The sequence below is a fragment of the Ciona intestinalis genome, unplaced genomic scaffold, assembly GCF_000224145.3.
Source record: "Ciona intestinalis unplaced genomic scaffold, KH HT000116.2, whole genome shotgun sequence".
Classification (NCBI taxonomy): domain Eukaryota; kingdom Metazoa; phylum Chordata; class Ascidiacea; order Phlebobranchia; family Cionidae; genus Ciona; species Ciona intestinalis.
This window is the reverse complement of record NW_004190438.2, coordinates 37,045-55,883: the sequence shown is the minus strand read 5'-3', so window position 1 is coordinate 55,883 and position 18,839 is coordinate 37,045. Positions and strand designations below refer to the sequence as shown.

At 32.1% G+C, this 18,839-nt stretch overlaps 1 protein-coding gene across 3 annotated transcripts in view; it reads left to right on the top strand.

Moving 5' to 3' along the window:
* LOC100181862 (dynein heavy chain 3, axonemal) overlaps positions 1 to 15,165 on the top strand; it is a 32,930-nt gene extending 17,765 nt beyond the window's left edge. The window contains exons 30-73 of one of the 3 annotated variants that reach the window (XM_026838794.1): positions 77 to 209; positions 568 to 683; positions 743 to 839; positions 1,055 to 1,149; positions 1,484 to 1,688; positions 2,053 to 2,291; positions 2,355 to 2,508; positions 2,572 to 2,753; positions 2,868 to 3,015; positions 3,241 to 3,390; positions 3,453 to 3,639; positions 3,882 to 4,031; positions 4,102 to 4,292; positions 4,381 to 4,565; positions 4,640 to 4,745; positions 5,182 to 5,315; positions 5,568 to 5,790; positions 5,939 to 6,035; positions 6,202 to 6,386; positions 6,516 to 6,623; positions 6,739 to 6,893; positions 7,079 to 7,244; positions 7,418 to 7,618; positions 7,681 to 7,814; positions 7,927 to 8,098; positions 8,330 to 8,533; positions 8,645 to 8,828; positions 8,888 to 9,129; positions 9,329 to 9,489; positions 9,547 to 9,718; positions 9,778 to 9,921; positions 9,992 to 10,151; positions 10,233 to 10,586; positions 11,075 to 11,235; positions 11,333 to 11,548; positions 12,153 to 12,345; positions 12,758 to 12,963; positions 13,040 to 13,162; positions 13,220 to 13,393; positions 13,815 to 13,988; positions 14,067 to 14,237; positions 14,325 to 14,435; positions 14,546 to 14,685; positions 14,935 to 15,165. In XM_026838794.1, the coding sequence (XP_026694595.1) occupies positions 77 to 209; positions 568 to 683; positions 743 to 839; positions 1,055 to 1,149; positions 1,484 to 1,688; positions 2,053 to 2,291; positions 2,355 to 2,508; positions 2,572 to 2,753; positions 2,868 to 3,015; positions 3,241 to 3,390; positions 3,453 to 3,639; positions 3,882 to 4,031; positions 4,102 to 4,292; positions 4,381 to 4,565; positions 4,640 to 4,745; positions 5,182 to 5,315; positions 5,568 to 5,790; positions 5,939 to 6,035; positions 6,202 to 6,386; positions 6,516 to 6,623; positions 6,739 to 6,893; positions 7,079 to 7,244; positions 7,418 to 7,618; positions 7,681 to 7,814; positions 7,927 to 8,098; positions 8,330 to 8,533; positions 8,645 to 8,828; positions 8,888 to 9,129; positions 9,329 to 9,489; positions 9,547 to 9,718; positions 9,778 to 9,921; positions 9,992 to 10,151; positions 10,233 to 10,586; positions 11,075 to 11,235; positions 11,333 to 11,548; positions 12,153 to 12,345; positions 12,758 to 12,963; positions 13,040 to 13,162; positions 13,220 to 13,393; positions 13,815 to 13,988; positions 14,067 to 14,237; positions 14,325 to 14,435; positions 14,546 to 14,685; positions 14,935 to 15,007 (7,276 nt within the window). In that variant the 3' untranslated portion in view covers positions 15,008 to 15,165. Of the gene's footprint in view, positions 1 to 76; positions 210 to 567; positions 684 to 739; positions 840 to 1,054; positions 1,150 to 1,483; positions 1,689 to 2,052; positions 2,292 to 2,354; positions 2,509 to 2,571; positions 2,754 to 2,867; positions 3,016 to 3,240; positions 3,391 to 3,452; positions 3,640 to 3,881; positions 4,032 to 4,101; positions 4,293 to 4,380; positions 4,566 to 4,639; positions 4,746 to 5,181; positions 5,316 to 5,567; positions 5,791 to 5,938; positions 6,036 to 6,201; positions 6,387 to 6,515; positions 6,624 to 6,738; positions 6,894 to 7,078; positions 7,245 to 7,417; positions 7,619 to 7,680; positions 7,815 to 7,926; positions 8,099 to 8,329; positions 8,534 to 8,644; positions 8,829 to 8,887; positions 9,130 to 9,328; positions 9,490 to 9,546; positions 9,719 to 9,777; positions 9,922 to 9,991; positions 10,152 to 10,232; positions 10,587 to 11,074; positions 11,236 to 11,332; positions 11,549 to 12,152; positions 12,346 to 12,757; positions 12,964 to 13,039; positions 13,163 to 13,219; positions 13,394 to 13,814; positions 13,989 to 14,066; positions 14,238 to 14,324; positions 14,436 to 14,545; positions 14,686 to 14,934 lie in introns of all 3 variants that reach the window. The other 2 variants (XM_026838793.1, XM_026838795.1) reach the window with 2 other exon arrangements.
* The last annotated feature ends 3,674 nt before the right edge of the window (positions 15,166 to 18,839 follow it).

The following is an 18,839-nucleotide window of genomic DNA, read 5'->3' as shown; positions in this document are numbered from 1 at the left end:
TCAACATAAGATTGTGTTGTGAGATACTCGTTGTGAGATACTTTCAAATCTCATTTATACACGTTTGTGAGTATAGGTGTGGAATGATATACATGGATCCAGATGAACTTGGAAGCACTGCTCTTGTGACATCATGGTTGCAGACTTCATTGCCAGAATATTTAACCAAACAACAAAAAGATAACATCCGCATGCTTTTTAACTGGCTCGTAAGTTAAGCAATTTTGTGTTGTACCTATATAATATATAACTCCAACAATAGTAGCAGCGAAAAGCCTTGAACCCATAACCTTTCGGTTAGTTTAAAGGTATGCGCTAACCAACTGTTCCATGCCACTGAACAGTTAATATTGTCCAACTTTCAGTAAACAGTATAAAAAATTAAGTGGTAAATTTTTTATTTTATCATTTTGATAAGTGTTCATAAACCTCTATGTTGTGGTGTTTTTTTTATTTTGGTAGCCTGCATTGAAATTAATATCATACAAATCCCTTCATAAGCATATTTTCGTGACGTTCATTAAACATTCATGCATTTTGCTTACACGTTTGTAACTGTTTTTTAAGCTTCCACCATGCATTCATTTTGTTTTGCGGAGTTGTCATCATATTCTTCGGTTGTCATCCATGCACATGACCATCAACCTCCTCAAACTTTATTCTTGTCTTCTAAATGAACTTGGGTATATTAAATAGTTTAATCGATGACTTCGGTTTTTATTTTTGTTTTACTTGCAAGCAGCGTGCTTGAAACATGGGAGGACGATGATACTGAAAGTATCTCGACAACTGTGACAGATGAAGCTCCTGAAGGAAGACTTTCTGCTTCAGATTTAAAGGTTAAAGTCAATAAAAGTATTAAATTATATTGTGTAATCCTATTTTTAAAAAAACAACAAAAGTGTTTTTTTAATTGATTCTGTTTATACACACTATATATATTATTTATTTTGTGTAAATTGACTAAAACAGTTTTCTCTTAGTGGCTGTACAGTCTGCGCTAAAACACATTTATCAATAAAGTTTAAAAAAACACATTTTATTGATCAAACAGGCAATTGAAGAACGGGGAAATATGGTTATTGCTCATTTCCTTTTTGCAATTGTGTGGTCAATCTCAGCATGTGTAGATGGAAATTCAAGAGAAAGGTTATAAAATAATAAAAGTAATTAACAAGGTAGCAAGTAATTAATAAAGACCATTTGCAATTTGGGCCGAAGCATTGGAAACCATTGATCGCAATCGGCGCAATATTTTTAGGTGTTTATAATTCTATATATCTTTCTGTTTTACCACCAGCTAATAAGTAAGTATTATTTTACCCTTTAGCATTTTTAATAAGGTTGTAACACACATGACCGTTCATTGGAGATTCTATCTATTGTAATACATGGAGTATGGAAGATTAGATAGAATCATAAACTAATATTGACCAGAGACCAACTTAATAGTATTTAACATGTAATTCTATATAATCATCAGATTCAGTGACTTTTTCCGTGAGCTGTTAGACACAGATGGGAGCAAGTCGGGACACCCCAGACCCCGGGAACTTCGTATATCTCGAAATCTAATGATACCGAAGCGTGGAAGTGTGTATGATTATGTGTATATGAAACAAAACTACGGCTCGTGGCATAGATGGGAAAACTTGACCAAAAAATCTGAGCTTAATGAGCGTACAAATGTGAGCAATTTGTTACACATGTTAATACAGCATTTCATTAGCTCTATTACTTGATGGTTGAATGGCTTGGTATGTCCTGTTAAGGGTGTTAAAAGTGTTTTTAAATTTTAAAACTTTACTGTTTTATTAAATATAACTATTTAATAATTAATTTTTTTTATCCAGCCTCTATGATATATAGTATAGATATCTTAACAGAAAGGAATAAGTCCATTTAGCAGTGTTTTTCGTACATCATGTTTCATGTGTGTTTATTAGTGCTATCAACATATACATTTTGTGAGTTAATTCATATTTCTTTTCATTTCCAAGACGCAACTAAATATTTAAAACACTTTATGTAAATGTTTCAACACTTCCACAGCTTAGTAATGTGATCATAGAAACAGTGGATACCTACAGACAACACTTCTTTCTTCAAAAGTTTATCAACCAAAACAAACAACTACTATTTGTTGGGCCAACCGGAACAGGAAAATCAGCTATTACCAACAATTACTTGAGAAGTCTCCCAAAGAAACTCTATGCAATAAACAACATAAATTTCTCTGCACAAACCAGTGCAAGTCAAACTCAAGACATGATTTTATCAAAGCTAGACAGGTAATTTGTTTATAGGATATTACAAACATAAACAGTTATTTAGAAGTTTGTTTTGTTTTTCAGGCGTCACAAATACACATATGGACCAAGTGCTGGTAAGCGAATGATAGTTTTTGTGGATGATGTTAATATGCCTGCAAAGGAACGATATGGAGCACAACCACCTATAGAATTGTTACGTCAATGGATTGATCACGGACATTGGTTTAATAAAAAAGTTTGTTGTGTGGTTTATTGCATGGTTGGATTTTAAACGTAATAATATATATACATGTTTTAGGACACAAGCCAAATTAATGTTGTCGATATTTTAATGGTATGTGCTATGGCACCACCTGGTGGTGGTCGCAATGTAATAACAGAGAGATTTTTACGTCACTTCAATGTGCTAAGTATTCATGAATTTGATGAAGACACCATGAAGACAATATTCCAACCACTGTTAGATTTACATTTCAGTCGGTAAGTACATTTTTTGTATAACAAATTAAAGATAAGAAACAATTGTCTTTTGTTTTTTAGTAACCCACTGTGCCATGGTATTTGTTGTGTATAAAATTATTTTAATTTGTTCAGTGGTTTTGATAATGCTCTACGACGATTTGGTCGTATTATAATATGGGCAACAACAGATGTTTATATGCAAGCAATATCAAGATTCCTTCCAACTCCATCAAAATCTCATTATATATTTAATTTACGAGACTATGCAAGAGTTATCCAGGTAGGAAAGTATTGCAGCAAATTAAGTAGAGTTTGACAACAATCAAAAAATAATAATTTCAAACTGTTAAATACATAAATCAATAATCCTCCCCCTTACACCATTGATTTTTATCACTTTTATTCGTATTTTTTTCATAAAGTTCATACTGTTTTCCTTATCCCTTTCTGCGATGTAAAAGTTGAATGGTGAGTGATTTCCTAATAACTGTAACTTAAATTGCAGGGAGTTTTAATGTTTAGGAGTGACAGTTGTCCAGAAGGTGTCAGTGGAGCTTTAAAAATTTGTCGTCTGTGGGTTCATGAAGTTTACCGGGTATTTTATGATCGTTTGGTTGATGATGAAGACAGAAATACTTTCTTTGGTATTGTTAAAGTAAGTGAAGATGCAAATGTAAATATCATATTTAATAAATCTTTTACTGTTTGGGATTTTAGATTGCTACAACGATGCACTTCAAAGAGAAAATGAACACCATTTTCCAACATCTTGTTACAAATAAAAATAAACGCAGTGATATTACCGACGGCCACATTCGATCTGTGTTTTATGGTGATTATATGTCACCAAAGATTGAGGGTGGTGAAAGTGAACGATTGTATGATGAAGTGACAGATATAAAAGGTTAGCTAAACTTCCACGTAAGGAAAAACCACTAGTGATTAACAACAAAGATGTTGATTTTTGCGTTGGAAAAAATTTTTGTATATTAATATCAATAAAAAATTGGTTAAAAAAACAAAATCAAATTAACTATTATCCTTCTAGTTTAACAAGCACTTTATGTTGTGCAATTTTAACCTGGATGCAACATGCAGGGTAAAATTCTATTTGTTACCTTAATTAATACTTTTTTATAATTTCAGCACTGACAACAACAATTGAACGTTACCTTGATGATTACAACACAATTTCTAAAGCTCCCATGGACTTGGTGATGTTTCAATTCGCGATTGAACATATTAGTCGCATTACCAGAATTTTAAAACAACCAAATGGACATGCATTGCTTGTTGGTAATTAGAAATATACTTTCGTTGGAAATGTTTTGTACTTCCTAAAGAAATTGTTTTTTAACTTTTATAGGTATCGGTGGCAGTGGACGACAATCTTCTACGAGAATTGCTGCATTTATGGCAGATTATGAATTATTTCAAGTTAATGTCACCAAGTCTTACTCAGTTTCTGAGTGGAGAAGTGATTTAAAAAAGGTTTTACGAAGAACAGGAGAAGACCTAGTTCCAACCGTATTTTTGTTTGGAGATTTTCAGATAAAGGTAGCACTCAGTTTTGTTTGATTAAACTGATTTTATTCATTACCAATATATATTTTCATAAAAATATTTATTTTAATAATATTACAAGGATGAATCTTTCTTGGAGGATATTAATTTACTTCTAAACACCGGAGATATTCCAAATATATTTGAAAATGAAGAGAGATTGGAAATTATTGATAAAATGCAAGGATTGGCTCAAGCAGATAATGATGATCGTGTTGAAATAACTCCTATAAACATGTACGCAAAGTTTATTGAAAGAATTACCAGGTAAGTTTGGGTTCAGCTTGTAGTAAACATAAGAGCATTTATGTCCTATAAAAAATGTTTATTTTGTTTGTTAGATCTTTGCACATGGTTCTCGCCTTTAGTCCAGTTGGAGACAACTTTAGAACGAGGCTTCGTAATTTTCCTTCACTTATTAACTGCTGCACCATAGATTGGTTCCAGGTTTTTATTGAAATAAAATATTTTATAGAAGTGTGTGCAACACATCCAGCGCCGTGCCAAAGTGGTTAGCGCGCCTGCCTCTATTCCAGAGGTAATGGGTTTAAGGCTCGTCGCTGCTACCATTGTGGGTGATGTGTCTGTGGGCAAGCCACTTAACGACAATTTCTCCGACCCAGTGGTCACTAATGGCTTGTCCAATTTATCAGCCATACACAAAAAAAGTAACATACATGGTAACTCGTACGCTGGCACGAGATGTGTGAATACCCGTGTTGTAACGACTGTCACCTTGTGTTATTGATGCTTATTAAGGCACTGTGTGATTAATGAAAACTGTAGTCTTGTAAAGACATTTAGTATCATAAGTATAATACTTAAGTTTAAAACAAATTATACGAGTTTATGAAAATATTTTTATAATTGTTTTAATGTTTAGGCATGGCCAGATGACGCTTTGGAAATGGTGGCCAACTATTTCTTGGATGAAGTTGAACTGAGCCAGACTATGCAACAAGCTGCAGTACAGTTGTGTAAATATTTTCATCAAGATGTTCGATTGTTATCAAACAAGTATGAAAATATTTAAAATAATATAGGCCAAAGCAAAATTTATGTCAAAAGTAGTTCTATTTTGATTAAATAAACGCATACTATGTTTATCTATTGTTAATGTGTCTTATTTCTATTGTTAAATTTTAGAAATAATGGTGTTAGGTTTGGATAGTGAAGCTCAAGTATGACAAAAATCTAAATGCACCATTAAGCAAACCCAAACATTTTTTGTACCTTTCAGAATGATACTCTTAAGTTCATTGTTTGCAGATATTTTGAATCACTGCGACGTTGGACGTTCATTACCCCAACATCTTATCTTGAACTTATCAAAACTTTTAAGAGATTACTTCAGCAGAAGCGTCTTGAACTTCTTACTTTTAAAAACCGATACATCACTGGTTTAGAAAAGTTAGAATTTGCGGAAACCCAAATTAATGTGATGCAGCAAGACTTAACAGCTCTTCAACCAAAGTTGGAAGAAAGTTCTAAGGTTTGATTGTTTCTGAATACATACATTATGTTGGTGGTGGAAGCAGTTGTATTTAAGAGGGTTGTTATTGTACATTATGATGGTATTTTAAAACATGTCATAAAATAATTTATTCTGGTATATTCTAACATAATTTACCCTCTTGCAGGAAGTAGAAAAACTTGTTGCGAATATCAGTGCGGAAAGTGCTGAAGTGGAAATGGTGAAAAAACTTGTAGAAGCTGATGAGGCAGTGGCTGCTAATTGTAAGCAGAACAGTCGTGATTTTTAGACTTTTATTTTCACACACTATTGGGAAATAGGGCATGTTATATAACCTACTCATAGTGGTTTGTTATGTAGTAGCTTTTAAGTGACTGCCTCAGTATCTTCCTGTTATAAATAAGAAATTAATGGAAATATAAATTATAGCTGCTGATGAAGCTCAGAAAATCAAGCAGGAATGTGAAGATAAGCTTGCAGTAGCCATGCCAGCCATGAATTCAGCAATTGCAGCTTTAAATACATTACATCAACAGGATATTGCTTTAATTAAAACAATGCAGAATCCACCCGCTGGTGTGAAAATGACTATGGAAGCCATTTGTATTTTAAAGGTAATGTTTGCCATGTAAAACTTTTGTGTCAACCAAATGTAGATTGACACACAATATTTATCAATACAACAGTTACCATATGTTTTGTTCTAGTAAATGCAATTTTAAAAGCAATAATAAATATTCTAGGGAATTAAACCTGATCGTAAAACTGATGGCAGTGGAAGAGCAATTGATGACTTTTGGCCAGCTGCCAAGAAAATGTTGGGTGACATGAAGTTTCTTGATTCATTGAGGGTAAGCACATTACGCGCTTAATGTTTAATTATACAATGATAATATTGTTTTCAATTATAATATAATTATGGGATTAAATTGGAAAATTTTATTTATTATATTTGAAAATATGTAGGATTTTGACAAAGACAACATATCAATTGGGATCATGCGCAAAATACGAGATCGTTTCATTGGAGATCAAAACTTTCGTCCCGAGTTGATCAGAAATGTTTCATCCGCTTGTGAAGGACTTTGTAGATGGGTTCTTGCAATTGAAGTTTATGACAGGTTTATTTATAAACATTTATTTACATGTTGTAATTACACAACTTTGTCCAACACCTCAGGTTCGCATGTGTGACACGATGTAGAATGAATTAGTATGAAATTTAAATATTAAGTGTATTATTTAAAACTGTACAAAAGTGTTAACGTTATTTTTCATTTAGAAAAAAACTTTTTTTCCTTTACAGGGTAGCAAAAGTCATTGCTCCAAAAAGAGAAAGTTTAATATATGCTGAAGACAACTTAAAGAGATTGATGTCATTACTTCAAGTTAAAAGAGATGAGTTAGAAGAAATAACATCAAAGCTTCATGGTCTCAATAATCATCTTCAGGAAAAACTGAAAGAAAAAAATGTATATTTGGTTCACAATTTATTAGTGTAGTATATTATTATGGCATTAATTATACATGTGCACATTTAACTGACAAAAAAGTGATTTATAATGTGTTTGGCAACAGTAGGTTATATATATATATATATACGGTTCTTAAATTTTATAATAACTGAACGATATTGTTAATACAGACACTGGAACACAATATTGAACTAACAAAGTTAAAACTAATAAGAGCAGAGAAGTTGATCAGTGGATTAGGTGGTGAAAAAGAAAGATGGACAGAAATGACTGAATCCTTGGACAACACTTATCATAATATTGTTGGTGATGTTTTGCTATCATCTGCTGTTGTTGCGTACCTACCACCATTCACACCACTATATAGACAGGTTGGATTTCTAAGACTACACAACCATGTAATTGATTGTTAAATATATTTTTGTGGTTTTAGGAAGCATTGAAGAGATGGTGGATGGAGTGTAGAAACAGAGAAATTCCAGTAAGTGAAGAATTTTCTCTTGCTAACACGCTTGGAGATCCTGTTCAAATAATGGAGTGGCAACTTGCAGGACTACCAAAGGATAAGTAAGCAATGATACAGATTGTTTAATAATTAAATAAGACAGCTGTAAAAAAGTCTAAACACAGTTCTTTAAAAAAGGATTACAAATTTAAACTGAAGTCATTATTATGACAGTTCATCAGTGGACAACGCCATAATAGTGGAAAATGCAAACCGATGGCCGCTCATGATCGATCCACAAGGACAAGCTTGTAAATGGATCAAAAACATGGAAAGAAAAAATAATTTGCATGTTTGTAAACTAACTGAAACCGATTTTCTGAGAACATTAGAAAATTGTCTTCAGGTAAGTTTAGTTTAATCTTTTAAGATAATTAATTATTTAATAATAAATCATTCAATTCTCTGCACTAATTTGTACAATAATTTTATTGCAAAATAAAATCATGTGACAACTTCCTTAACTTGAACTGTACTTAATTTTTTTCTTTATTTGCTTACGTAAACAAACCTGTTAATTGCAATGTGATCAAATAATAAACTATTATTTTAGTAAACAAAGTGATATTATTTTTAGTTTGGAAACCCGATTCTTATTGAAGATGTATCCGAGCATATCGATCCCGTTCTTGATCCTATTCTACTGCATCAAACATTTAAACAAAGTGGAATGGAATATGTTCAATTGGGGGAAAACACAATTCAGTACAGCCACGATTTTAAGCTCTATATAAGCACACGTATAAGGAACCCACATTATTTACCAGAAGTTTCTGTGAAGGTCAAATAAATGGTTGAATTGTTTTTATATGTTGGATTCAGCATCTGTAATTTATTGTTTGAGAAAAATGATTATGTCTATGTTTTTTTATAGCCTTAATAATTATTGCAGGTGACGCTAATCAATTTCATGATCACGTCAATTGGATTAGAAGATCAACTTTTAAGGTTGGTTGCTGCGAAAGAACGACCGGAACTAGAGGAAAAAAAGAATAGTTTAATATTGGAAGGAGCAAATAATCGACGACTTCTTAAAAATATTGAGGACAAAATACTTGAAGTACTCTCAAAACAAGGTTCTGTACAACAGTTTTATTATATTTCTATAAAATTTACACTTTGCTACACAATGTAGGAAATATTCTTGAAGATGAAACAGCAATCAGAATATTATCGGAAAGTCGTCAGTTGTCAGAGGAAATTTCAAGCAAACAGGAAATAACGAGTCGGACTGAACAAGAGTTGGATGAAACCAGGAATGGTTACAAACCGGTTGCAATTCATTCATCCATTCTATTCTTTGTTATTTCTGAGCTTGCAAACATTGATCCAATGTATCAGTATTCACTGTGGTGGTTTATCAACCTTTATATTCAGGTAAGATAAAGTTAGAAATGTGATTGTATAACAAAACTGATTTTATGGGAGATTTTTTTCATATAACTAACACACTTTGTTAAACAAAACTGATTTTATGGGAGATTTTTTTCATATAACTAACACAATATTACCTAAACTATATTCAAACTAACTGGCGTTCACTACACATTGTTTAACTTGTAATATTTATTTCCAGTCTATTGAACAAAGTAAGAAATCAATCAACCTTAAAGACCGAATAGAAAGCTTGAAATATCATTTCACGCAACTCATCTTTAGAAATGTTTGTCGATCACTTTTTGAAAAAGACAAATTACTTTTCTCATTCCTTCTTTGCATTGGAATCATGAAAGGAAGGTTGGAATTTATTTTATGATTGAAATGATTATATTTTTAAATGCTTTTGTCTTTCAGTAATGAGGTTGATGATGCAAACTGGAGGTTTTTATTAACTGGTGGCATTGCACTTGAGAACCCCTTTCCAAATCCTGTTTTTGATTGGTTACCAGATAAATCTTGGGCAGAGATAGTCCGCTGTAGTGACTTACCCACATTTGCTGGATTGATGAGACATATTCGAGTCAATGTACGGTTAATAGTTTTTGTTTGAAAAGTGGTAGTAATAAACATGTTACATTTCCCCAGCCATTAGCATGGAAGGTAATTTATGATTCTTCTGCACCGCATTTGGAACAATTTCCGGAACCATGGAATGAAAAACTGGGTCTTCTAGAGAAGTTGGTAGTTGTCAGATGTTTCAGACCAGATAAAGTGGTACCAGCCATACAGGTTGATGCATTTCTTTAAAATTCTTTATTTTGTTCGGAACAAAACCTGCATTTTGACGTTTATAATGCAGGATTTCATAGTAAGCAAGATGGGATCAATGTACATTGAGCCACCCACGTTTGATCTTCATTCAAGTTATCAAGACTCGGATTCTTCAACTCCTCTCATCTTCATTCTCTCTCCTGGAGCAGATCCGATGGCAAGTCTTGTCAAATTTGCAGAAGAGAAAGGTAAGAAGTAGTTGCTGCATGTTCATCACATTTCACATTGTCATACACCATCATTGTTTCAACTCATCTTTAATAAAAAAGGCATGGTTGATTCAAGTGTTAACACACAAACCACAACTCCCAAAAGTCCAAGGACACCTTCATCTAGAAAAGCTTCATTGCGACCAAAGTCTCCTCCTCGGCCTCCACTACCAAAAGAGATAAACCTGACAAATACAAAATCAAATTCCCTCCTTGTGAAACAATCTTCACAACTCTCAAGTTCTTCACTACTTGTACCACCTGATAGCAATCACTCTATTGAAGTGAAAATGACAGAAGATGTTAGAAACACTGATTCATTTCCATTTGACTCAAAAAATATCAAAATGGATGAATTTTCTGAAACTTTGCAAATACAGAGTGATGATAATATGCAGGATGGAATAATGTACAGTATGTATCAACAAAAATTTGGAATTGCATGACCAAATTAATCTATCATTTATTAATTCATATTCATAACATCATTATTTAACAAAAAAAGTAGAAGCTGCTTAACTAATTTTGTAATAAACGTTATTTATTATCCAGCCAACTTCAAAATGAATTTAACTTAAATATTGACAATAAGTTATCTTTTGGTAACTTTAAAGTTTATAAACCTGGTGTTGCACCTCATGTCTGTTATAATTGTTAACTCGGCAGAAACAGATCACGAAATATTTTGCACTAATGAAAATGTCACAATTATGCTTGCTTAGGTTGAAATATTTCCTATGTAATTTTTCTTGGAAAAGATCAATACATAGTCATATTTAAATAAAAAATGTTTTTGTTTAATAAAGTGTCAGGAATATTTTACAGGAATGATGTTAATAGGTTTTAAAAAACACACTAGAAAAAACTTGTTTTATTTTACATGCATATGTGTATTGTTCCAGGCATGTCTTCAGGTATGCAAACAATATCTCTGGGACAAGGACAAGGACCAATAGCACAGCGTATGATAGAGTGGGCGAGGACAAATGGAACATGGATCGTGCTACAAAACTGTCATCTTGCTGTGTCTTGGTTACCAGAATTGCGGCGAATCTGTGAGGAGGTTGGTGGTGTGTGTTGCATACGTGAGAGTTGCTGCTATCATTATGGACGTTTGTGTCTCATGGCAACAGATTTAAGAATTCTTTTTGTTCTTCAAGGTAATCACAGATCACAACACCACTCGCGATGAATTTCGGTTATGGTTGACCAGTTATCCGTCACCTGACTTTCCGGTGTCAGTCTTACAAAATAGTGTCAAGATGACAAATGAACCACCGAAGGGATTAAGAGCCAACTTATTTCGTTCTTACAAGAGCGATCCAATATCTGACCCGGCATTTTTTTCTGGCTGTGACACAAACGAGAAAAATAAGGTAGATTTGTGCAACAACGGTTTTTATACTAAAACTTATTTTGTAACACAATACATTTTTATTACAAATATAGCTGTTACATCCATACAATTCAGATATTTTTAAGCAAAAGTTAAGCTTTTGCAAAGCTGTTTTTGCTTGCAATGTATATTTGATGTTTTGTGGAATTTTAACTCTAACTATAGACTTATTAAATTAGATACAACAGAATTAAAACAAATAAAAATCTGTCTGACTTAGCATAGGTATTAACACAAGTAAATACATTATGAAATTACCTTTTGCTAAACCCATTTTAATCTTAATAAAATAAATTCATAAAAAAATAAACAAATGCTAAGTAGAATTAGGTTAAAAAATGAAATTAAGAACCTAATTGTGGGTCAGTATTATTGAATAATAGTTTATGCCTTTTAAGGTTTATTGTTATACCTCATCATACAATGTTGATTCGCTATAAACTTAGATAAGTTAATTATATTTAGTTTAAAAAAATTTTTTTTTTTTTAGAATTTTACACTTGTACAAAAGATTCATTATGTTTTAAATAATAGATTGTTTATACATTTAAATCTTTAAGATTCACAGTTGTTTTTTTATTTAGGAGTGGAAAAGAATTCTTTTCTCTCTTTGTTTCTTTCATGCTCTTGTTCAAGAGAGAAGAAAATTTGGTCCACTAGGTTGGAATATTCCGTATGGATTTAACGAATCAGATCTAAGAATCAGTATTCGACAAACTTTAATGTTCATGAAAGATTATGAGGAAGTTCCGATAAATGCTCTGAAATATCTAATTGGTAAGGTGTCATTTTTTCTTGTTTTTTTTAAATATTATTATTTACAAATAACGATTGTTATTAAAAAGACTTTATTAACCACTGGTTAAGTGGATAAAAGGGTAAACTTTTATTTTCGGAAAATTTGATTCTTAAATTTGATACACATTAATGGGCAATTTAAACACGACAAAACAAAACCAAATATTTTCACAAACCTAACCCCTAAAAAGTATTTAATTATAACATAAGTATGTTTAAAAGGTGGTTATAAAATTGGCATTGGTTTATTTATTATACTTAGTTACATTCAGAAAATACATTTCCTATTTTTGTTTTTCTTGTTGTAATTTAATAAACTATAGCTGAATAAATTCAATGCAAATAGCGTTAAGATTAGTAATATGAACTTGAAAGATTTTTTATATTTCAGGCGAGTGCAATTATGGAGGTCGAGTTACAGATGAACGAGATAGACGTTTATTACAAAGTTTACTTTGTACATTTATGTGTCCTGAAGTATTTAAAGATTCTACGTATAAGTTTTCAGCCATCGATTTGTATTATGTACCAAACTATGATGAACATGAACAATTTCTTGGATTTATACAAAAGTTGCCGATAAACAGTCATCCTGAGGTAAGTTGATACAGTATTACAATAGCTTACAATCATGCTGTTGGTATACCTATTCAAATAACTAACTGATAAACAGGTATTTGGTTTGCATGAAAATGCTGATATTTCAAAAGACCAACAAGAAACACAACAAATATTTGATGGAATTCTCACAACTTTGCCAAGACAAAGCTCATCTGCAGGTGGAACTATGCCACAGGTAGTAGTTAGTACTGGTGATGTTAATCGTTTTATTAAATACTTTCATTATTTATAGGTGATTGTGCAAGATTTGGCGGGTGATATTTTATCAAAACTTCCGGACACTTTTAATTTGGAGAATGTACAAAGTAAATATCCAACTGATTACAGTGAAAGTATGAACACTGTACTTTTGCAAGAACTTGTTCGTTTCAATCGACTAACAGCAGTTGTAAAATCAAGTTTGCAAGTAAGTCTCGTATTGTGGATAAATACTTTGTGGTTTTCAATAATTTATTTTAATTATTTTGATCTATTAAATTTTAAATATAAAATTTTTTCATTAATTATGATTTACCGATTGAAAGCTTTGTTAGTTTTATTGATAGTTAATGACCACAAAGGTGATTTTTTCATATTTTTATGCAAATATCACATATGATGTAGGTAATAAGGAAAGTATTATTTGAAAAATGTCCAAATAAATCTAAAGAAAGTAATGGCTTGTAATTGCTCTTCTGGTAAAAATTTCTGACCTTATTGTACCAAGGTTTTGTCTGCCATCCAATGGCATCATTCATACAAGTGTGAATACAATTTTAAAATTACATTATTATACATGGTGGCAACAGCACCATCAAACTAACTTATTTAAAGAAAATATATTTCAGGATTTAAAACGAGCATTGCGGGGGTTTGTTTTACTCTCAGTTGAACTAGAAGATGTATTGGACAATATGCTTGTAGGGAAAGTACCAAACTTATGGAGTTCAAAATCTTATCCGTCACTTAAACCACTAGGGAGTTACATCACTGATCTCATAGCACGGCTTGAGTTCTTCAAAGTAAATTTTCTTAACATTTATTCAACTACTAAAACTACATGGTTCTAAGTCATATTATTTAAATAAATGTTTGTACAGCGTTGGATCAATAATGGAAAACCTGCAACATTCTGGATATCAGGATTTTTCTTCACTCAATCATTTTTAACCGGAACAATGCAAAATTTTTCAAGGAGACATCACATCCCGATTGACCAATTAGATTTCAAGTTTCATGTTCAACCAGAAAGTAGCATGAAAACTCAACCTGTGAGTAATTCTTGGACATTATTTAAAGTTTTAATAGAGAACTTTTAACATTTCATACCATGTTATAATATTTTTTATTTATTGTAGATTACTGGAGTTTATGTGAATGGATTGTTCATGGAAGGGGCAAGATGGTGCAAAGATAAACTTACTATTGTGGAATCAAAGAAAAAAAATCTTTATGTTTCTATACCTGTGGTACACAATTGCTTTTTTTATAAAACATATCAATCTTAACACTGGACAACTTACAATTAGTGTTTTTTTGTGAACGGTAACAAAGACAGTTTTAATATAATATTTAACAGATTTGGCTCGAACCAATTCGGATAAGAGATAAAATAGATTCAATGACACCACTGTATGATTGTCCGGTGTATAAAACAAGTTCAAGGCGGGGAAATCTTTCAACAACTGGTCATTCCACAAATTACGTGCTCACCATACAGTAAGACTTTTGTTACTACTAAATGCTTGATCAGATCCCATCAACAGGTGTATTTTAAACACATTAGGTTTACATTTATACAGAAGAGGAGGGGGTTAACTGTACATTTAAATATTCCTAAAAGAAGAAAATGTTTTTTGGTTGTAGTGCTCATCAGAGCATGTCAAAAAAGTTAATTGTGTATGTTTGTGGTTTGGAATCTTTAATAAATGGTCACCATGAACTTACGCAAATTTGAATTTCTTACAGATTTCCAACTTCCCAACCATCTCAACATTGGGTAAACAGGGGCGTGGCTTGTTTGTGTCAATTGGATGATTAATGTTGGAATATCAGTAGCACTGGTGCATCTGTTACTACAATCTTCAACCTTCATAGTCAATTTTCTAATAAAAAATATGGGTGATATATTTATTATGAAACTTGTACATGGTATAGGCCTACGTTTAAACGTTTTATCATTGTATCTGTGGAAATGTATTTCATTCATGCAGTTTATCAATATGTGACCTTAGATAAAATATTCCTTCTGTATTAATAGCAAAATTGTTAAATGTATATTATACACTAACTTTGACAGCAATTATACACTAATACTGGTCGCAAATTTATTGTAAGATTATTGTAATTAATTTGTAAAAAATGTACTTTAAACATTAAAGTATTGATCCCAATCGATGCATTATATATAAGTTGTGCCGACCGGTTTAATACACAAGTTATTGTTCAAAAAAAATATTAAAAAGTTATATTTTATCCAACAAAACAGAAACAAGTCTACTAAGTTAAAAACGTTCTCATTTATCAATTTATGACCATTTGCAGCAAATGAATAAACGAATGTAACTTTATCCTCGCATGGCCGGAAAACGACAGTCGTTATCACACGGGTTTAACACCTCGTGCCAGCTTACGAGTTACCACGTATGTTACTTCGTGGGTGATTATTTTTTTTTCATGTATGGCTGATAATTTGAACAACCAATTAGTGACCATTGGGTTGGAGCAATTGCCGGTAAGTTTCTTGCACAAGGACACCACTATGCCACGGCGCCAACCTTTTTAAATTCGTTTTCAAACTTTGAATCGAAAAGTTTTAATGTTTTCCATAACTTGGTTTAATCTTTGCTTTTCTAATTGAATACTCGCCAGATTTGTGCTTTTGTTTGCTTAATTCACCTATGGGTTGTACAAATTGTCGGTCGTCCAGAAAAAAAAAACAATTAACGATAACTCGTAAGCTGGCACGAGGTGCACGATAAGAAATAGTCATGTTAGCGACTATCGTTTTGCAGCCATGCGGGTATAAAGCAAGTTACATTCATTCATGCAGGCAGTGTTATGCGCAAGTAATTATTTACTAATGTTTAATTTAAAATTCTGCATTGATTGTTTTTTTTAATTTATATATTAGGATGGGGGAAGATGGGACACCTTTTCGTTTTATTTTCTCGTTTCACGTGGTACTGTGGTAGTAAACAAGGAACAATTAAAGGATTATAAAACCGTATTCTCACGACTCCCACAGAGCGTTGTTAATTGTATATACACCACAATCAGTATACTTGGGTGTTATGTACTAAAGATGTCCCATGTTCCCCCACAGTACTTTATAGAAGTTCAAGACACGTTGGAAAAATCACACTTATTTAAATCAATCGTTAAATATATGCTAACTGTGCGGTTTTAAATTTGACTATAACTGTATAATAGGATGTTGGGTACATAAGACGGAATCCTCAAGTACATACTGCCCAATGTTTCCAAACTCAAAATATGTGACCTTTGGGGCAAATGACTACCGCCACACCTTTATTTATTGACCACAGATATACATAGTACACTGGGGAAAGGTGGGACTTTTAAGCACATACTATATGACAAATATTTCCAAAATCGATTTTTGGGTAATACCACGAATTAGTACTATCATTCTTTTAATAATTGACAAAAAATAGAAAAATACAATAAAACACACGACGAGTTATTTAGCGATCCGCACAACAAGTTAAATTTTACAAATTCGAAAATGAACAGGATAGGACGGGACAGTTTAAAATCATTAATAAGTTCGATTAATATAAGTATAATTTTATTAGGAATATGCTACACGTAAATAAAACGAAATAATCTTGTACGATTTGAAAATTAAGTTTAAACATTCTTTTCGCCCTACTGCCGTACTTTTTAACATGTTATACCTGCATTATATTATTATTGTATGACAATTGACTTTGATTGAACGCAAATGGGTATTGTTCGATTTGACAAATGTTGTGTCCGACAAATGTACAGTACTGTGGGGGGAAGATGGGACACCTTTAGCACGTAATATCCAAATACCCTGATCGTGTTTTAAACAAATAACAACGGTCTATGGAAATCGTGGAGATACGGTTTTTAAATTCTTTGAATTTTCTTTGTTTTCTACCTAATGGAATGAAAAAAACAGACTTAAAAGGTGTCCCATCTCCCCCCACCCTACTATATGACTTACAATAACAGAAAATTGATAAAAACTAGTAATAAAATTTATACTTTTGCCGCAAATTGGGTATTGCTGCACTGTTTTTCGCACAAGCCACTGCTTATAAATTATCTTCAAGTGCAATAAATGACTGAATTTCGAATATATTTTCCATACATGATTTTTTAAATATATTAGTATATTATATTTAAATCCCCCCTAAGGTATAAATTATTGAATTAAAAGCAAACTTTTTAAAGTTTGGTAAATAAAAACTACAAAACTACAATGTGGGGAAGATGGGACACCAAGTTGAAATATATTTAATTAACAGTATTCTGCAACTTGTATAGTTAACCTACCAAATTTAACCGACTGTGCTGGTTTCTTCGCCATGTAAACTTTATATGTATATAACTTTAAAACAATATCTTTTGCTTTTTTTATCCCATATAAAGCTATAATGACTCTCGCCTATTTTCCTCATGTTTATATGTCAGTTTTTCACAAAGCTAAAAGATGAGACACCTGTTCATTCTATTTTCTCGTCCAATGTGGTGATAAACAAAGAACATTTAAAGAACTATAAAACCATATATTCACAACTTCCATAGACCGTTGTCAACTGATGTTTTAAAAAACACGATCAGGATATCTGGATGTTATGTGCTAAAGGTGTCCCATCTCCCCCTCAGAAAGAGGACATATGGTAACAGCCATAATTGTAAATATTTTCTTATATTTACTAAGAAACAGCATTTATTATACCAAATCTAAAACGAAATTTTAATTTTTTCAAGTATAGCTTAGAAACTAGAAATGGTCAAATGTCAGTTACACTTTAAGGGAAATCCCATTCATTGTGGCATGGCTAATATTACTCTAGCGGTTTGATTTAACGATTTTTTTTCAAAAGCTGTTTTATTTTTAAAACTGTTGGAACCTCAGAATAGATACCGCATTTGAGTAACTCTATATCCATATACAATTTATGATTTTTCGTTGCTATGTGCCTATAACTAGGATTTTATACACACCATCGAGTGCAATTAATTACTTTGAATCAAACTAAAAAGTAATCATTGGTTATTTAGCTGGTTGTGCGATTTTAAAGAAAATTTATTTAGCACATAAAAAGTCGAGCAGTTGTTACTGTTGAGCACGTAATTGATGGTGTAGATTTCTTGTTATTTTTGTTGTTGCCATTTTGGTGCATTTTTTGCACTAAATGCAGTTGAATTTTTCTTTATGCTATTTGTCACCATTGAAACGTACCTAAAAAGCATTTTATATTAGCTTCTATTACTAGCCTAGCCTATAGCATGGTGAGTTAAATGAAAATGTTTTTATTCTTTTTTTTGCGTCCCATTTGGTATTAAACAAATAATATTTTTAAAAAAATATGTAAAACTGAAAAAAATATGTAAAACTGATCAAAATAAGACCCAGAAAATAGGATTTGGAGGATAACGGTACCCCATTTTCAGTAATATAACTTTATACCGCGTAATTGCTGTGTTCACTTAATAGAATTAAGTCCGGCGCCGTCGGTAAGTGGTTAGCGCGCCTGCCTCTAACCCAGAGGTAATTGGTTCAAGGCTCGTCGCTGCTACCATTGTGGGCGTATGTGTCCTTGGGCAAGACACTTAACGGCAATTGCTCCCACCCAGTGGTCACTAATGGGATG